The sequence below is a fragment of the Cucumis melo genome, chromosome 3, assembly GCF_025177605.1.
Source record: "Cucumis melo cultivar AY chromosome 3, USDA_Cmelo_AY_1.0, whole genome shotgun sequence".
Classification (NCBI taxonomy): domain Eukaryota; kingdom Viridiplantae; phylum Streptophyta; class Magnoliopsida; order Cucurbitales; family Cucurbitaceae; genus Cucumis; species Cucumis melo.
The window spans coordinates 27,066,084-27,082,406 of NC_066859.1; the positions used below are offsets into that span (position 1 = coordinate 27,066,084).

A 16,323-nucleotide genomic window follows, 5' to 3' on the forward strand; every position below is an offset into this window, starting at 1 on the left:
TGAAAATACGAAAAATAACAAAACTTAGTTCCACTATTCATTCCAAAGTTACCCCTCCTTTCATATCTCAAGTTTCATCTATATATATATATATAATGTAATATTATCACATCATGGTGAGATATATGGACAACCGATAGTCATTAAGTCAAACAGAAAAAAAGATGGATAATACAATGATGAAGCAATAATAATAAATGATATTAGTAATAGTGGGGGGGGGGGGGGGGGTAAAAAGAAAGAAAAATGGTAAGTGGGTAAGTTGGTAAAGTAAATATAGTATGGTAAAAAAGAGATGATAATTGAGACAATGATGGGGCTCTGAGCAGTTCTCTCTCTGCCGCCATAAGACAAGGTGTGAGCTAATGCTAAACTCCAAATCCAATACGCCACTTGAAACCAAAACTCACACTCTCCCAAAAACCCCTTTCTCTATCACACGCTTCCAACCACGCCCTTACGTCCATTCTTACCTCATTATTCCATCCTTTTTTTCTTTCTTTCATTTTCTTTGCATGCTTCTATTCTTATTTAACTCCAATCTCTTCCTGCGCGTACTGTCTACGCCCATTCTTTTACATCAACCACAGTGAACCACACTCGCTTTCAAAGTGAGTGCCATTGGAGAAGATGTGTAGTTTCTTCTCCTTTTTCTTCTTTAATTTTAAATTCCTTTCTTTAAAAAAAGTATAAGTTGGCATGACATGGCATGCATTTGTACTCATCAATCACTGGAGCTTCTGCATGCATGCCATCCCCATCCCCCCCTCCCCTCTCCCCTCTCCCCTCTTCCCTCCCCCCCTCTCCCCTCTCCCCTCTTCCCTCCTGCCTCTCTTACTTCTTTCCCTCTCCCCATGCAAATATATTTTATATACTCTCTTCTATTTTGAAATTATTCGATCAGTCGATCAGGTCGTCACAGTATATTCACATGTTTTATACTATTATATGTTCAACAAAAACTAGTCGAGTTGTATACATTTTGTTTTCTGCTTTGTTTCTGTATGTATGTGTATGTCTTGTTATTTTCCTCTCAAATCTTCTGCTTTTCTATTCGCTTATTTACCTTGTTGACTAAAGAGAGCGTCTCTACATTGAACAAAATTGCATTTGTATTGTATTTTTGAACTTAGACACTTTTTTATATTCAATGGAAACAATTTCATATTATCATATATTAATTTCAACAACTGCATAATCTTCCATGTATCAATTTGTCATTATAATTACTTAACTAGGGATTGTGGGATTCGAACTAGTGAGTACATATGGTCATTCTTATTGATATATCGATGTGTCAGTTGATCCATATTTAGTTTGGCGAATCTCCCACGTATCTCAATAAAACTGAATATGTGTAATTATTCCTTTTAGATAGATCTAGTAGACTTTTGCCCTTTGGTTTTGTCAAAAATGTCTCTACCAATGAGAAATACTACACATATACCTTATTTTATCTATGGTCTTTTAGTGAGATATCTAGCCAAGCGTGAGATTTTGGTCGCATTCACTACATCTATATATATATATTGATAAATATAAAATGAAGGTAGGGAAATAGAAGGATGGGGGTGTGAGAGTCACGTGATGGAGGGTGAAGAAGTAGAGTGGGGTCAGTTTGAGGAAGGCAGGGGTCCACAATGTGATCTCAGTGGTATGTTGCTTTTGGTGGCAGCTTGGCTTAAGCTGACACCATGCGTATTGTTATTCCAAGAGAAAGACCTCTCAATGCTCCTATTCAACGCTCCTTCTTTTTCTCCCCTTTCTATTCTCTTTTTCTTTTCAAAATAAATACGTATTTATTTCTCTCTCAAAAGTACCTCGTATTTCTTTTTATGTTTAATTTAATTTTTTTTTTAAACATGTCTCCTTTCATCTAAATAATACACGTAAACTTAAGTAGAAGTAAGTATGATCCATCAAAAGTTTTAAATCAACTTAACCAACTTTTACTTCTCAATGATGGAGATCGATTTGAACATTTACTCAACTACTCTTAATTGAATCGGTGGTAGTTTAGTCGACTTTGGTCTATTCATATTTTGCTCATAGAGGTGAGCATATCTTAATTTTTTCTATGACACGTGTTATCGAATTATGGGAAATTTGAGTTTTGTCATTAATGTGGTTTTGTTTTACTATTGAATGAGTTTTTTATTATTATTAGATTAAAACTTATTTAAGAGGGGGAGATTAATTCAAATTAATTTTTTTAAAAAAATGAAAAGAGAGAGAGTGTGTGTGTGTGTTCTGTGTACGAGGGAAATCGATGGAGTTTAGATACATGGCTGAGGCCCAACGATTTCTGGTGGATATAATGGGCCGCACGATTTCATATATATTTGGGTTCAATTTTAATGGGCCGGCCCAAGACAAATTTATGGACACGCCGAGTTCAAAATGTCAGAACGAAATAAAATCGAAGGATAAGATAAGGTTTAGAGGCTTATAGATGGAGATTAGATTTGTGAAATCTCTACTTGACGTTAACCTAATGTAGGGTATGTTTCTGTAATCTTAATGAGTAATTCCACTTCATCCAAAAGCTTAATTCCTCAATTTTTCATTCTACTAATTAGTAGACGAATACATAACAATAATAATAATAATAAAAAGCATCTAAAATATAAGTAAATAAGAAAAGTTAGATAACAAACCTGCAATCGTCTATTCAAACATATCTTCAATGTTAGGATGGCGTGTTTTGTATTTGTGGTTTAGACCATACCAATTGCATAAGGATACCTCACTTTATCAAATAATACCTTAACCTAAATTTTTGTAGAGATACAATGACGATCCACGTTGTTTTCTGTGGAAATCGATAAGGTAGTAACACAAATTAAAACGAAACGTTTAAATTAAAAACCACCTGAGGCTTATTGAAGTTGTAGTCTAGTCGGTTGAAATTGTTATGAAGAGTATTTTTGCATCCTTAAGTTCAATATTAAACTATGAAAATACAGAAAAAGGTTAGGAAATGTGTTTGAATAATGGGTTATGGTTTAAAGATAATTAATTGCTCTTGTATGTACGTGTTTGATAATAAAAAATTTAACATTACAAAATTTGAATATTTCGTTCGTAGTTATTATAAAACAAAAGGGTAATTTAAATGGAGAGAACCAACCTTTTTAATTTTGATTTAAACCATTTACGATTTGATTTTTAACACATTCATATATGAGTCGTGTTTTGGCTTTTGACTAGTTTTATTTGAGCTCGATCTTTAGCTAGAGGTTTGATTAATTGGAGTGTTTGGACGCACTCAGTTGTCCACGGTTTTAGATTTTTCTTTAGTCTAGTACAGACAAATTGCCTAAATATCTTTGCTTTATTTTATTTAATTAGAAAAGTAGTCAACGTGCGTGTAGTTAAATGATAATTAACATAAAATTTTACTATTAAAATCAAATGTCCAAATCTTTATATAGACTATGTTTATTAAACTAAAATAAATATATAATAAGACTAGATTTCCTAATTAATTTTAACATTTACACACGAGTGTTAGTAGTGGTAGCATTAGTGATAATAATAATAATATTTGAATGTAGTTTTTTTTATCTCGTTGAAAGTTGATTATACTCCCCGATGTTAGAATAGAGTTTATCAGCATATATCTAATTCTAAATTTAGTTTGGTGACTTGTGAGGAATAACATAACTAAAAAAAACAACAACAACAGTAATACACGCGATAGGATAATATAAATTGTTTTAAATGACAAAACTTTTATATAAATAACAAAATATAACAATTTAATCACATTAAACTTAGATAGACAATCATTCATATATATCATATGACATAGATCGTAATATTTTGCTATGTTTAAAAGAACAATTTCAAATAACCATAGACTCAATTTATTGGACCAATGAAAATAATTAACATGTTTGGAAGCTAAGCTACCCAAATATTTATTCAATACAAGAAAAGGATGGTATAATTTTATGAATTAAGTGCTCACAAACCAAACCTTTTTGGTGTTTATATGTAGATAGATAGAGTACGATATTAGCTTCCAACTAATTATTAGTAAAAAAAACTTGATTGAAAATTAAAAGAAGAAAAATAAAAAAGAATATTTATATTGAGTACACAAAAATGCGTAATAGCCAATGAAATTTATGATTTAAATTAAAGTTAGTTGCAATGCCAATGAAGGTTTATTGTTTAATTGTTCTAAGAACAAGGGATACTTAATGGTTGGTCATTTCATAGACCAACTATTCATCGTTGACTTGCGTTATATTTGTTCATAGAGTGGTTACAAATATAATTATTAGATTCAAAATAATTAAGTATATTGTAATATTTTAATAGAAATTTGTCAAAATGGTAAATTTGACAAAATATTTACAAAATACAGTAAAAGTTCAGATTTGATCAATGTTTAACATCAATAGATACTGATAGATACTATTAGTCATATTGATAGATAGTAATAAAAGTCTATCGATGACTATCATTGATGTCCTAAATCTCGTGGTTTTGTAGTTTGTATTTGTATATATATATATATACAAACATTTTATTTATCTAATGAAATAAATTGTTTTATTTTATTTGACATTTAGTTGCATTAACCCACAAAACCAATAAACTAACATCAAAGATTGTCTTCTGTAACTTAAACATGTGTGTGGAGACATACAAGTGAATCATGTTTAAGTGATAACCTAAATGGTTTGTAGTAGATGGATAAGGTTGGATGCCTTATCATGATGACATTACGAATACAACATATTTTGTAGTTGTTACAATTGTTCTAAAGTGCTACAAATGATTTGATCCTAATCATTCATGTCGAGATATTAGACTGGGAGTATTCTATACAAAGAGTTAATATAAAACCGGATCATGAAATGAATAGTCTCTCTTATTAACACCGTTACTATTTGAGACTACATTTCATAGGATGACCATAGGTGACTTTAACCTAAATCCTGAATGAGTTGTGAACTTTTGCATATGATGACAGTCCTTTGATTTGCATGGGTGAGAGTGACCTATGTCGCTGATTCAATATGCCTACTATTTTGGGGATTCGTCTGAATAGAGAGCTGTGAACACAACTACACAATAAGGAATTCACTCATCCTCTATAAATAGAGTAAGTAGAGAAATTACTCTCTTAAAGGTTGATTCTAAGACTTGAACAATGTGGCGCCACACCCTCTCTTGGTCCGAGAGGAATTCAGTTATAGTGGGACTATAATTATTGTTCATTAGATGAATCAATGGTACTTAGTTATTTGTAACTACATAGGCAAAACGGTAATTTTTGGCCTAACTGTACTTACGAGCAGTTTGTGAAAGGTCATTGCACTGTTAATTAGTTATATCTAATGGACACAAAAATATATCTACATAAGAGTGCAACTATTAGTCTTTAGTGGAATGACTAATAGTTAATGAATAGAGATTAATTTAATTAGAGAGTTTAATTAATTAATTATAAATCATTGGAGTTTCAATCTATAAGTCCATAAGGTCCTCTTGTTACCTCAATAAGGATAAATGAAAATCAAATTTATTTTGGTTTAATTTGAATGGTTTAAATTGATTGAATGAAATAAATTGTATATGATACAATTAATATAATGTATTTATACATTATAATATAAAGTTTGTTTGAGAGAAGTTAATATTTGAATATAATTCAAATAATAATAATAATATAAATAAGATTCATAAATAAACTATAGATTAAAATTAATAAGATTCATCAATGGTTAAGATTATATCTTAAAAAGTATAAAAATCTTTTTGCTCTCTTTGTTTTTATTAGTCGATCTCTTTGTGTTTAAAAAGAAAGAGAATTCTTCCTCAAAACATTTTCCTCACCAAATTACATAAGCCCACAACTCTATGTTGATTTTTCCTTGAGAATAACGAATAATACTTCGTGGTGTTCTTGAAAGATTGAAATAAGAGTTTTTTGAGGTTCTACAAATGTTAGTTTATTTCCCATTTTTCTCATTAGAAACATCATAGGCTTTAGTTTTGTTTTTCTTTAAATTTTTGGTTTTACAAATTAAATTTCATTTGCACGGCGTTCATACGCTTCCGCTTTGGGAATTCCATTACTTCAGATAGTCCATAAAAGTCTATCAGTGATAGATTTTGCTATATTTATAATTTTCTTAAAATATTGTTATATACTTAATTATTATTTTTGACATCATTTTATAGTTACTATTTATTTATATTTCTTAACTATACATAGGAGAGGATTGTTATATCCATTCTTATATTCCATGGATAGTTATATTGAAATTTTCTATTTTTTTATTGTCAATTGAAATTTTATATTATTCGAGCGTTTGTAATAAATTTGTTTTCTTTTTCTCTTACTCATATTTTACATTTAAATGTCAAAGTTTGGATTGGAGATCGAAGTCTCTATCTTTTTTAATTGTCTCTCTACGTTAAAATCATCCATAAAGGAATAATTTAATTTTGTACACATTGTATACACAAAATCAATTAATTTGTTTTGTTTTGTGTAATTATAAAATGATTAAATTTTATAAAATTACTCATTTATCCGTGACAATCATTAGGTATGTTAAATGCGTTTATTTTCACTTATTAACTTCAACACTTATTTATTTACATACGTAGATATAAATTAACTCTAATATGTATGTATACTTGGTATTTTAAGAAAACCAAATCAATCAAAATTTCCCCATTCAAATTATCAATAATAACTTATTACTTTTGTATAATCTAAACTATAATGTTCAAACCAAACATTCATTTCAGTTTCATTGAATAATTTTACTAGAATGAATCCTTTCGTATTTTATAAGGTGAACATAAATATAAACAACTACAATATCCAACAAACCTATAAATAATATTATATTTAATTCTCAAATAGAAAGGTTTGTGAAAACAAGTAGTAGTGTAAATTATTAAAAAGACAAAAACAAAAACTACTGTGTAATGGTCAAAAGGATAATCAAATCTTAGTCAAAACACTTCCGTAAATTTCCATCAAAGTCTATTTTTTCTTAAAAGACAATATTATAAAGGAACACCCAATAAAATGAAATATGATAAAATATAAGCATACCAAAAGGATACAGCAAGTAATCACCAAAAAATCGAGTCAATCGGTCAAACTAAAGTCGATTGGTTGAAAAACAAGAGAGGTCGGTTGAGGCCAGTTTCAAAAAGTTTCAAATCGAGTTTTTTCAAAAAATATTTTTAAGAATTAAATCGATCATTACTCACCGATGTCAAGGTTTTTTTCCAACCGATTGATAATCACTCCTACTACACTTTTGAAACTATTAAATTTAAAACCGTGAATAAAGCATCATAAAAATCCTAAAATAAAGTCGTGTGGAATAAATTTAGAAGTTCACAATATATTTAGAGGCATTTGCAAAATAACAAAAAATTGTCTGATAATAAGTATACTTCACTACATTTTATAAATTGCAAAAGTAGTAAATTTAAAAGTTAATAGTCCTTTGATAGTCATCTGATAATCATATGATAACCGTTTGATATATCTTATTCATCATATTTACAATATGCAAAAAATGTGCTATGGGCCTTTTTTTTTTGTATGATGATACAATTTTCCACACATTTATCTTCGATTAATTCCAACATCCATCAACTAGAAAGACTAAAATAACCAAAAAAAACAGATACACACTAAATTAAGTGGAAAACCAAAATATATAATTAGGGAGAAGAAAGGGAAAGGGAAAGGGAAAGGGAAGAGGAAGAGAAGGTCAAAATAGGCATTAAGGAATATGTTAAGGAAGGTCAGAGCGAGACCAACCAGCAGTCATGAACCGTCTACCGCTAGCCAACGCATGGGAACCAAATATATTAATTTAAAACAATACACGAGGCGGTTTTCCAAATAAGCAAAAATAAAATTAAAATATCATGGGCCACCTTTGTAATTACCTTAAAGTTTAAACCCCCACATTGAAAAAGCAACACCAGATCAACCCACTCCGAAAGTACCAAAACACCCTCTCCTTCTTCTCTACTTCTATATTCTCGGCTCAAAATTCTTTTATTTTACTACAGGGGTATAGCGGTCATTTTGTATGGATGAAACAACAACAACAATAAGTCTCATTTCGTCCAAGGCCCACGGATTATCAGCAAAATAATTTTTCAGCTCTCTCGAAATAAAAGCAAAAAGCTTTAGAACAAAAATACGTTTTTGGATTGCAGGTATCTATTTCGATCCTTCCTTGAAATTGAAATATATACATCTATATTATTTGTATGATTTTATAAATGTAAAATTTGGTAGACGTAATAATAATAATAATAATAAAAAAAATAATAATAATACGGCCTTACATTCTCTATACTTTCATTGCTGGAACCAGAGGCCCTGCTTCTATTCCCTTGCGTAGATTCTCTCTTCTGCAGTTCCTACTAATTTCCTTCCTCTTTCTGGATTAATCTAAGGTTTTGGCGAAAAGGGTTTTGTTTTTTCGCTTCTGGGTTTGGTGGGTTTGGCCAGCAAGAGCTAAAAGAGCTGGAGGAACTTGTTTTTCAAGAAACTAACAGGTTATTTTGATTTTATCCACTCCTCTGCAGTGTCTGGATTCTTAAAAGATGTCTCAGACCAACTGGGAAGCTGATAAAATGTAAGTTTCTTGAGTATTTTGCTACTTACTTCTATCTTCTCTCTACTTGGAGTTCTATCTCTTTTGTTACTTCAAATGGATTTTCTTCTCTCCTCCTTTGTTGATTTCGTATCGGGGGTTTCTTTAATTTTATTCTTGCTTCTTTATAGCATTACAAATTTCGATCTTTCTACTTGTTTTCTTGAGATTTTGCGCGCAAACCTTTGGCATTGGGCTTACTTCGTTTTATGGAGGATTTAGGGTTCAGGTCTTCTCACAATTAGTTGATTTCAATTTAGCCGATTATTTGTGTTAACTCCACACGAACCCTTGTTTGGGTTTATTTTAGTTCTTCATTTTCTTTGTCTGTTGTTAGAAGTTCTGTGACTCAGTGTTGGCTTTACTATCTCTTCGGTTTCTTATGTTCTTACTGGAAATGAAATTTCAATAACCCCCGAACTTGGAATCTTGTTCTTTTACTGGGCGTCCGCCTATTTAACAGGTTAGATGTTTATATTCATGATTACTTGGTAAAAAGAGATTTGAAGGCTACTGCTCAGGCTTTTCAAGCAGAGGGAAAAGTCTCTTCGGATCCTGTTGGTGAGTATATTTGGATTTTGTTTCAGTATGGACTGGTATTGTACCATTTACTCGTGCTGAGTTGATAATGATTTTTCGAGTTATGGGGTTACAGCTATTGATGCGCCCGGCGGCTTTCTGTTTGAATGGTGGTCGGTATTCTGGGATATATTCATTGCCAGGACTAATGAGAAGCACTCTGATGTTGCTGCATCTTATATTGAGGTATGTTGCATAGCTTCGCATTCTTTTGATACAATTGAACTCGGAAATGCACCTTCTGCATTTGAGTTTGCTGTTTAAAGCTATTAATATTTTGTCCTAATTTCACATTGAAGAAATAATTTCTTTCTTGTTAACATTTTGGAGTTGGATATGCCGTTGTTGACTTACGTCTATATTGGTCAAACCTACTACCTTCTTCAAATTCTTGATTGAAATTGGAACCCGCAACTTCAGTCTCCCTTTCTGTGCATATGACGTTGGGGGTAACTTAAATAGACAGATTTGACAATAGTTTAACTATGGAGTATTGTTTTATTAAATATTTGAATTGTCTGTATTGTACCTGCATTATTGTTTTGACCACCGATGGCCTCGTACGTACAAGGGATTATTGAAGCAATTCCCAAGTGCATGCAAATTATTGTTTTCTCATGACATGCCCTTTATTCCTTAATCCTATCCTCTATGTATAAAGAATGCAGTTTTAGAATGTGTAGGTTCTCTTTCACATATTTTGTTTATGAATTTTTTTTCTAGGGAAAATGTTGTAGATTGGACGAGGAAACACCATTCTTAAAATAAACTTGAGTCACTTTTTCTGTGCAAATTTATTATTTGATACCAGAAATACAATTTAAATGTTCACTCACGTCATGAAATTCTCTGCAAAAGATACTGACAGTCAATGAACTTTCTAGACACAATTAATAAAAGCAAGAGAGCAACAGCAACATCAACAACAGCAGCAGCAGCAAACACAGCCACAACAACAACAACCACAGCACATGCAGATGCTTCTGATGCAGAGACATGCCCAACAACAGCAGCAGCAACAACAGCAGCAACAGCATCAACAGCAACAGCAGCCACAGCAACAGCAACAGCAGACTCAGCAGCAACAACAACAGCGAAGAGATGGAGCCCAACTCTTGAATGGAAATGCAAATGGTTTTGTTGGAAATGATCCTCTTATGCGCCAGAATCCCGGATCTGTAAATGCGTTGGCTACAAAAATGTACGAGGACAGATTAAAACTGCCCCTTCAGAGGGATTCCCTAGATGATGCTGCTATAAAAGTAGGTATACTGTTTAGATTTTTGACAAGCAAAGGCTTTTGTTACTTTTACTTATACTTCTGTAAACCTTGCAGCAAAGGTATGGGGATAATGTCGGCCAGCTGTTGGACCCAAATCATGCTTCAATTCTGAAGTCAGCTGCAGCAACCAGCCAGTCCTCTGGGTGCTTTTCTTGTAGACATTTGTCTCATTATCACTGCGTTTGCATAGAATTAAAGCATCAAAGGCCATGCACAAAAAAGAGACTTCCCTGCTGATTATTGGAGTTTGATGGGATATTTTACATGTTATATTTTCTTTGTTTTATCACATTCTCTAAGAAGTTTAAATTCATGGCAGGAAGTAACTTGGGTTTTAATGCATGACTACGATCTGAAGACATTCCTAAGAATTGCATATTGGATGCCCTAACTGTTGTGTTGGATGCCTATGCACTACCTTACTTGCTTAAGAGTTCTAAATTGTAATTGCAGGCAAGTGTTACATGGTTCAACTGGTGGAATGTCTCCTCAAGTTCAATCTAGGAGCCAGCAATTGCCAGGTTCCACACCGGTATGATACTTCTATTAAGTTCGTCATTTACTATATTCCTTTCTTTTTTCCTGAAAAATTTGTAAAAATGCAGGATATAAAGACTGAGATCAACCCAGTTTTGAATCCTAGAGCTGCAGGTCCCGAGGGATCACTGATGGGCCTTCCTGGTACTGCCAAATTATTGATGTTTTAAGTACTTGCTGTGTGTGTACGTTGTGATTGGAATCCTTGAAACCCTGCATTTTACTTGCTCAATTTTCATTTAGCATACCAAGGGTCTTACCGTTTAAAGATTAGGGTTTTGTGGGCTACTATCAGACGTGTCTTACTTACATGGTAAATGAAAATATCTTTCAGGATCAAATCATGGTGGCAATAATTTGACCTTAAAGGGATGGCCCCTCACTGTATGTTTCTAATGACCAATTCTCTTCATTTCTGTAATAATTACCGTAATGTGTAAAATGTATGGATTCTGAGTTGATGGGTATTCTCATTCAATATCTCCTTTTCCTCTTGCAGGGGCTAGACCAGCTACGTTCTGGGATCCTTCAGCAACAAAAACCTTTCATACAGGCTCCCCAATCTTTTCCTCAGCTCCAGATGTTGACACCGCAACACCAACAACAACTAATGCTTGCACAACAGAATTTAACATCACCTTCTGTTAATGATGATGGTAGAAGATTGAGAATGCTTTTGAATAGTCGAATGGCAAAAGATGGACTTTCAAATTCTGTTGGTGATGTTGTTCCAAATGTTGGATCTCCTCTACAAGCTGGCAGTCCTCTCTTGCCTCGTGGAGACAACACAGACGTGATCCTTAAGGTGTTAATTACCCTCTTACTGTTGGTCTCAGTTTTTATTTTTATACTCAGGATGTATTTATTTAGAAAATGCTATACACTTCGTGGTCCCGTTTTTCTAAGAATCTATTATTTTCCTTAGATAAAAATGGCTCAATTGCAGCAGCAACAGCAGCAGCAACAGAGTAGTAGCCAGCAACAGCAGCAGCAGCAACTTCAGCAGCATGCTCTTTCAAATCAACAATCGCAAAGCTCAAACCACAATATGCACCAGCAAGAAAAAATTGGGGGTGCTGGCAGTGTCACCATGGATGGTAGCATGTCAAACTCATTTCGTGGAAATGATCAGGTCTGGTATTGAATAACGGTCATTGGTCATTGGTCAATCAATTTACTCTTGCTAGAGCATCTGCATCTATCTTCAATTTCTATGATATATCTTCAATGCTTTCACGCTATCACTAACATCATAATGCCTGTTGCTTGTAATTTCTCACATTAATGTTATGCGCGCGCGTATAACTTTAGTTCAGTGTACTTTTCCACTGGAGAACTGATGTATTTTCTGAGATGTAAAGAGGTCATTTAGGCTTCGAATTTTGTTAATTCCCTTTTTATGAATCTGACAATAGGTCATGTAGTTAAATTGGTGTCAGTTGTCTACTATAGAACCTTCAAATATAAATAAATATTTCCTGTCTTCCTTTAAGCTTTACAATGTTTTGACATCTCATTTCAGGTTTCAAAGAATCAGACTGGGAGAAAGAGGAAGCAACCAGTATCATCTTCAGGTCCAGCAAATAGCTCAGGAACAGCAAATACTGCTGGCCCATCCCCAAGTTCTGCTCCTTCAACTCCCTCAACTCACACACCTGGAGATGCAATCTCAATGCCTGCTTTGCCTCACAGTGGCAGTTCATCTAAACCTTTGATGATGTTCAACGGTGACGGTACTGGCACTTTTACGTCCCCCTCAAATCAGTTGGTAGGTGGAGCTTGGTAATTGATTGTATGAAAGGAATTATAATAATTCCTTTTCCACTTGCTCATTGGCATTCCATTTTGGCAGTGGGATGATAAAGAACTTGAATTGCAGGCTGATATGGATCGCTACGTGGAGGATGGGTCTCTTGATGACAATGTCGAGTCTTTTTTATCCCATGATGATGGGGACCCTAGAGATCCTGTAGGGCGCTGTATGGATGGCAGCAAAGGTGCAGTGAATGCCATACCTTGCATTCTTTTTTATTATTCTGCCTGTTTTTTGCAATTGCCAGTATGTAAATGCATGGCATTTGCAAGTGGAAAGTATTTTATGTTTTGTATTCTGCCACAAAGCTACCTTTTTGACTTATGCTGCATATGCTCTAATATTTTATTCATGCATCTTTCCCAGAAAAAAACCATATCAATTAAATCATATCTACTATCGTTTTTGAATGTCATGAGTATATTTAAATCACCCCTAGCTGGTGTATTTTCAATTTTGTGCATATTAATAGAGAATATAATATATCTTCGGTAAGGGTTGAGAACACGATTAAAGAGGATGCAGAATTTAATTAATGGTGTTGATAGTCTTCCTTTTATCATTTTTACCATTAGCTCTCCATCTGAGAGACTATCCATCAGGTAGGTCATATACGGCCCATGCATTTAGTCATATAGTAATACAACCACTTTGAGAAGACCCTGTTAGTTGTTCTGTGGCACCACATGTAAGGAGTTTGATTTACATATCTTAATCTAGGTCATTTGGAAGGATACAAAATGGATAATTATGGGGTAGGCTTAGAGGTGAAGTAATGTAGGATTTAGACTATAAATATCTTACATAGTTGCATTCTTCTTGGTATGTTGCATGCGTTCTTGATCCTGATGTAACACATTGGCTTGAAAACTACTAAACTATAATTAGCATTTGGGGTAACCTCCAGATGAAGTTGAAAGTTGGTTTTGAGCATGGTCTACTATTTTATATGTTATCTTTAAGGAGTGAATTTAACCTTCAGGATTCACATTTACGGAGGTGAATTCTGTTAGAGCAAGCTCAAGCAAAGTTTCCTCTTGCCACTTTTCATCTGACGGAAAGCTGCTTGTTAGTGGTGGTCATGATAAGAAGGTGAGAACCCATTGACGATGACCTGTACTGTATATTGGGACTGTTGTTATGTTTAAAGTATTGCATGTAAGATTTGAAAATCTTGTTATTGGATTTAGCATTGGTCAATCCATTTTTTTCGTCTTCCTTGGGGTTAATTATGATGGTAGTGCAGGCTGTATTATGGTATACCGAAAATTTGAAGCCGAAAACTTCACTTGAAGAACATGCTTCCATTGTCACTGATGTTCGTTTTAGTCCTAGCATGCCCCGCCTTGCAACTTCATCATTCGATCGAACAGTCAGGGTTTGGGATGCTGACAATGTTAGTTATCCTCTATCTATGTCTTTGATTTAACTTGAGCCTTTATTTGTTAATTGTTGGAACTTGGTATTGCATCATACAAATAACCTGAATAACCCCGCAAGGGATATGTTTATATATTTACTTATAATTGCTATTTTGCAAGAAAGTTATACAATATGTTGCGGTGTCATTCTCAATCTGTAATTCACCTGCAGCATTGTTATTCTCTACGTACTTTTACGGGACATTCTGCTTCTGTTATGTCTTTGGACTTCCATCCAAAGAAGGATGACTTTATTTGCTCTTGTGATGGTGATGGTGAGATTCGATACTGGAATATCACTAATGGCAGCTGTGCAGCAGTATTCAAGGTATCTTGATTTATCATGGTTTAAACGTGTATATAGGCTGTCATGGTTACTAAATTGATCGTGTAACTTAGGGTGGTACGGGCCCAATGAGATTTCAACCTCGTCTTGGGAGATACTTTGCCGCTGTTGTAGATAATATCGTATCCATTTTTGATGTTGAGACACAAGCGCGCCTGCATTCATTACGGGTCAGTTTATATTTGAAGTTGTGCAACCTGCCAAACATAGGCCGTGTGGTTTTGTTGGTTGTTTTTCATTATTCATCATTATTCCATATTTAACTCAGTTGAAGCAAGCCAATAAATCATGTATTGTATTTTGGGCATTGGAGGATTTTTCTGCAGTTGCTTAATATATAAATGGATTGTTTTTCTGTTTTTGATTATCAACTGCTCATTTAAATAGCTAGTATTGGTTTAGATATATACCCTCGACCAAGAGGTTAGAGCTTAGAATTTCCCTGACTTCACTTGTATAACTCAAACATCTTATCTGAATATTTTTATTCAGTGACATTTTGTTAAGTAGTTATGTAGTTATCTGTGATCAAAATGATGTATTTGTTTATAGACTTATAACTTTATGTTTATGAAATTACTTTTTGTGCTGCACTTTTATTCCCACATGGATTGGCTTACCTTTTCTCCGTGAAATGTGTGCTTCCAAGTATAGGGACACACCAAAACGGTTCAATCACTTTGTTGGGATCCTTCTGGAGAGTTCCTGGCATCTGTTAGCGAGGATTCTGTTCGTGTGTGGACACTTGCTTCAGGGAATGAGGGTGAATCCATTCACGAGTTGAGCTGTAACGGCAATAAATTCCACTCTTGCGTTTTTCATCCCACCTACTCTACTTTGCTGGTTATTGGATGTTACGAGGCAAGTCCTCTCCCAACCAGTGTCATATTCTTTAGTTGAAAAGAATTAGAATAGTTCATACGTTGATGATTCTTTCACTACCCCTTTGATTTAGATTTAAGGGATCAAATAGTTATTGTTATATTCCCCTCTCACTTCCATTCTTATCTTAACTGCTGCAGTCGTTAGAGCTTTGGAACACAACAGAGAACAAGACGATGACTCTATCAGCTCATGAAGGTTTAGTATCATCCTTAGCGGTATCCACGGCATCAGGTTTGGTTGCTTCGGCGAGCCACGACAGGTTCATCAAACTGTGGAAGTAAAATAAAAAAAGAGAACAAAGGAGAAAAAAAAAAACCAAAAAAAGAAAGAAAGAAAAGAAAAAAAAAAGGTAACTCACAGTAGCTAAAATGGAAAGCTAAGGCAGTGATCTTGGTACTGGTTTGTTTTGATGTAGCTTTGTGTACTGTCTTTAGACCTTTTTTTTCTTCGGGACTTCTAATTTTTCTTTTTCCCTTTTTTGGTTTTAGAATATGAAACTTGAGGTGGATATGATATGACCCAAATTTCTGACAAAACTGCTTGTAATTGAACTCCATCTTGTTAGAATGTATACTATTTACTCTTCCACTGTCTTCTGCTTATGCTTTTTGTGCTTCTTTTATTTTCATATCATCCTTACAAATAAAAAAGGAAAAGCTACAAAAGAAATAACGCTCTGATATGCCCCTGGCTTCATTATTGATGTACTTGATAAATGAAGAAGAAATATCGCTTAAAGTTTAGCAGAAAAAAGAAAAAGAGAAGCATATTATTAGTTTGATAAAGTTGAATGTTGA

The 16,323-nt window shown here is 33.6% G+C and overlaps 1 protein-coding gene across 5 annotated transcripts; it reads left to right on the forward strand.

The window, feature by feature from the left end:
- Positions 1-8,159: 8,159 nt before the first annotated feature.
- Positions 8,160-16,114, forward strand: LOC103488265 (transcriptional corepressor LEUNIG). Of its 5 annotated transcripts, none has more exons than XM_051082218.1 (19): positions 8,160-8,220; positions 8,596-8,645; positions 9,127-9,224; positions 9,319-9,428; positions 10,127-10,504; positions 10,579-10,667; positions 10,978-11,056; positions 11,130-11,205; positions 11,396-11,445; positions 11,561-11,866; positions 11,987-12,193; positions 12,584-12,829; positions 12,914-13,058; positions 13,857-13,966; positions 14,121-14,270; positions 14,468-14,623; positions 14,695-14,811; positions 15,296-15,502; positions 15,664-16,114. In XM_051082218.1, the coding sequence occupies exons 2-19, from the start codon at positions 8,614-8,616 to the stop codon at positions 15,805-15,807; spliced, it is 2,700 nt and encodes an 899-aa protein (XP_050938175.1). In that variant the 5' UTR covers positions 8,160-8,220; positions 8,596-8,613; the 3' UTR covers positions 15,808-16,114. The 5 variants fall into 5 exon arrangements, with proteins under 5 accessions (XP_050938175.1, XP_050938176.1, XP_050938173.1 ...); XM_051082219.1 differs by having other exon boundaries at positions 12,941-13,058; XM_051082217.1 differs by lacking the exon at positions 8,160-8,220 and adding an exon at positions 8,362-8,463.
- Positions 16,115-16,323: the final 209 nt, after the last annotated feature.

What these genes read in the sequence shown, in the direction of transcription:
- LOC103488265 (XM_051082218.1), top strand. Translation starts at nt 8,614, where the DNA reads ATGTCTCAGACCAACTGGGAAGCTGATAAAAT. An exon ending in TTGCTGCATCTTATATTGAG is followed by an intron (nt 9,429 to 10,126) that starts GTATGTTGCATA and finishes TGAACTTTCTAG; the next exon opens with ACACAATTAATAAAAGCAAG. An exon ending in CTGTATGGATGGCAGCAAAG is followed by an intron (nt 13,059 to 13,856) that starts GTGCAGTGAATG and finishes TTTAACCTTCAG; the next exon opens with GATTCACATTTACGGAGGTG.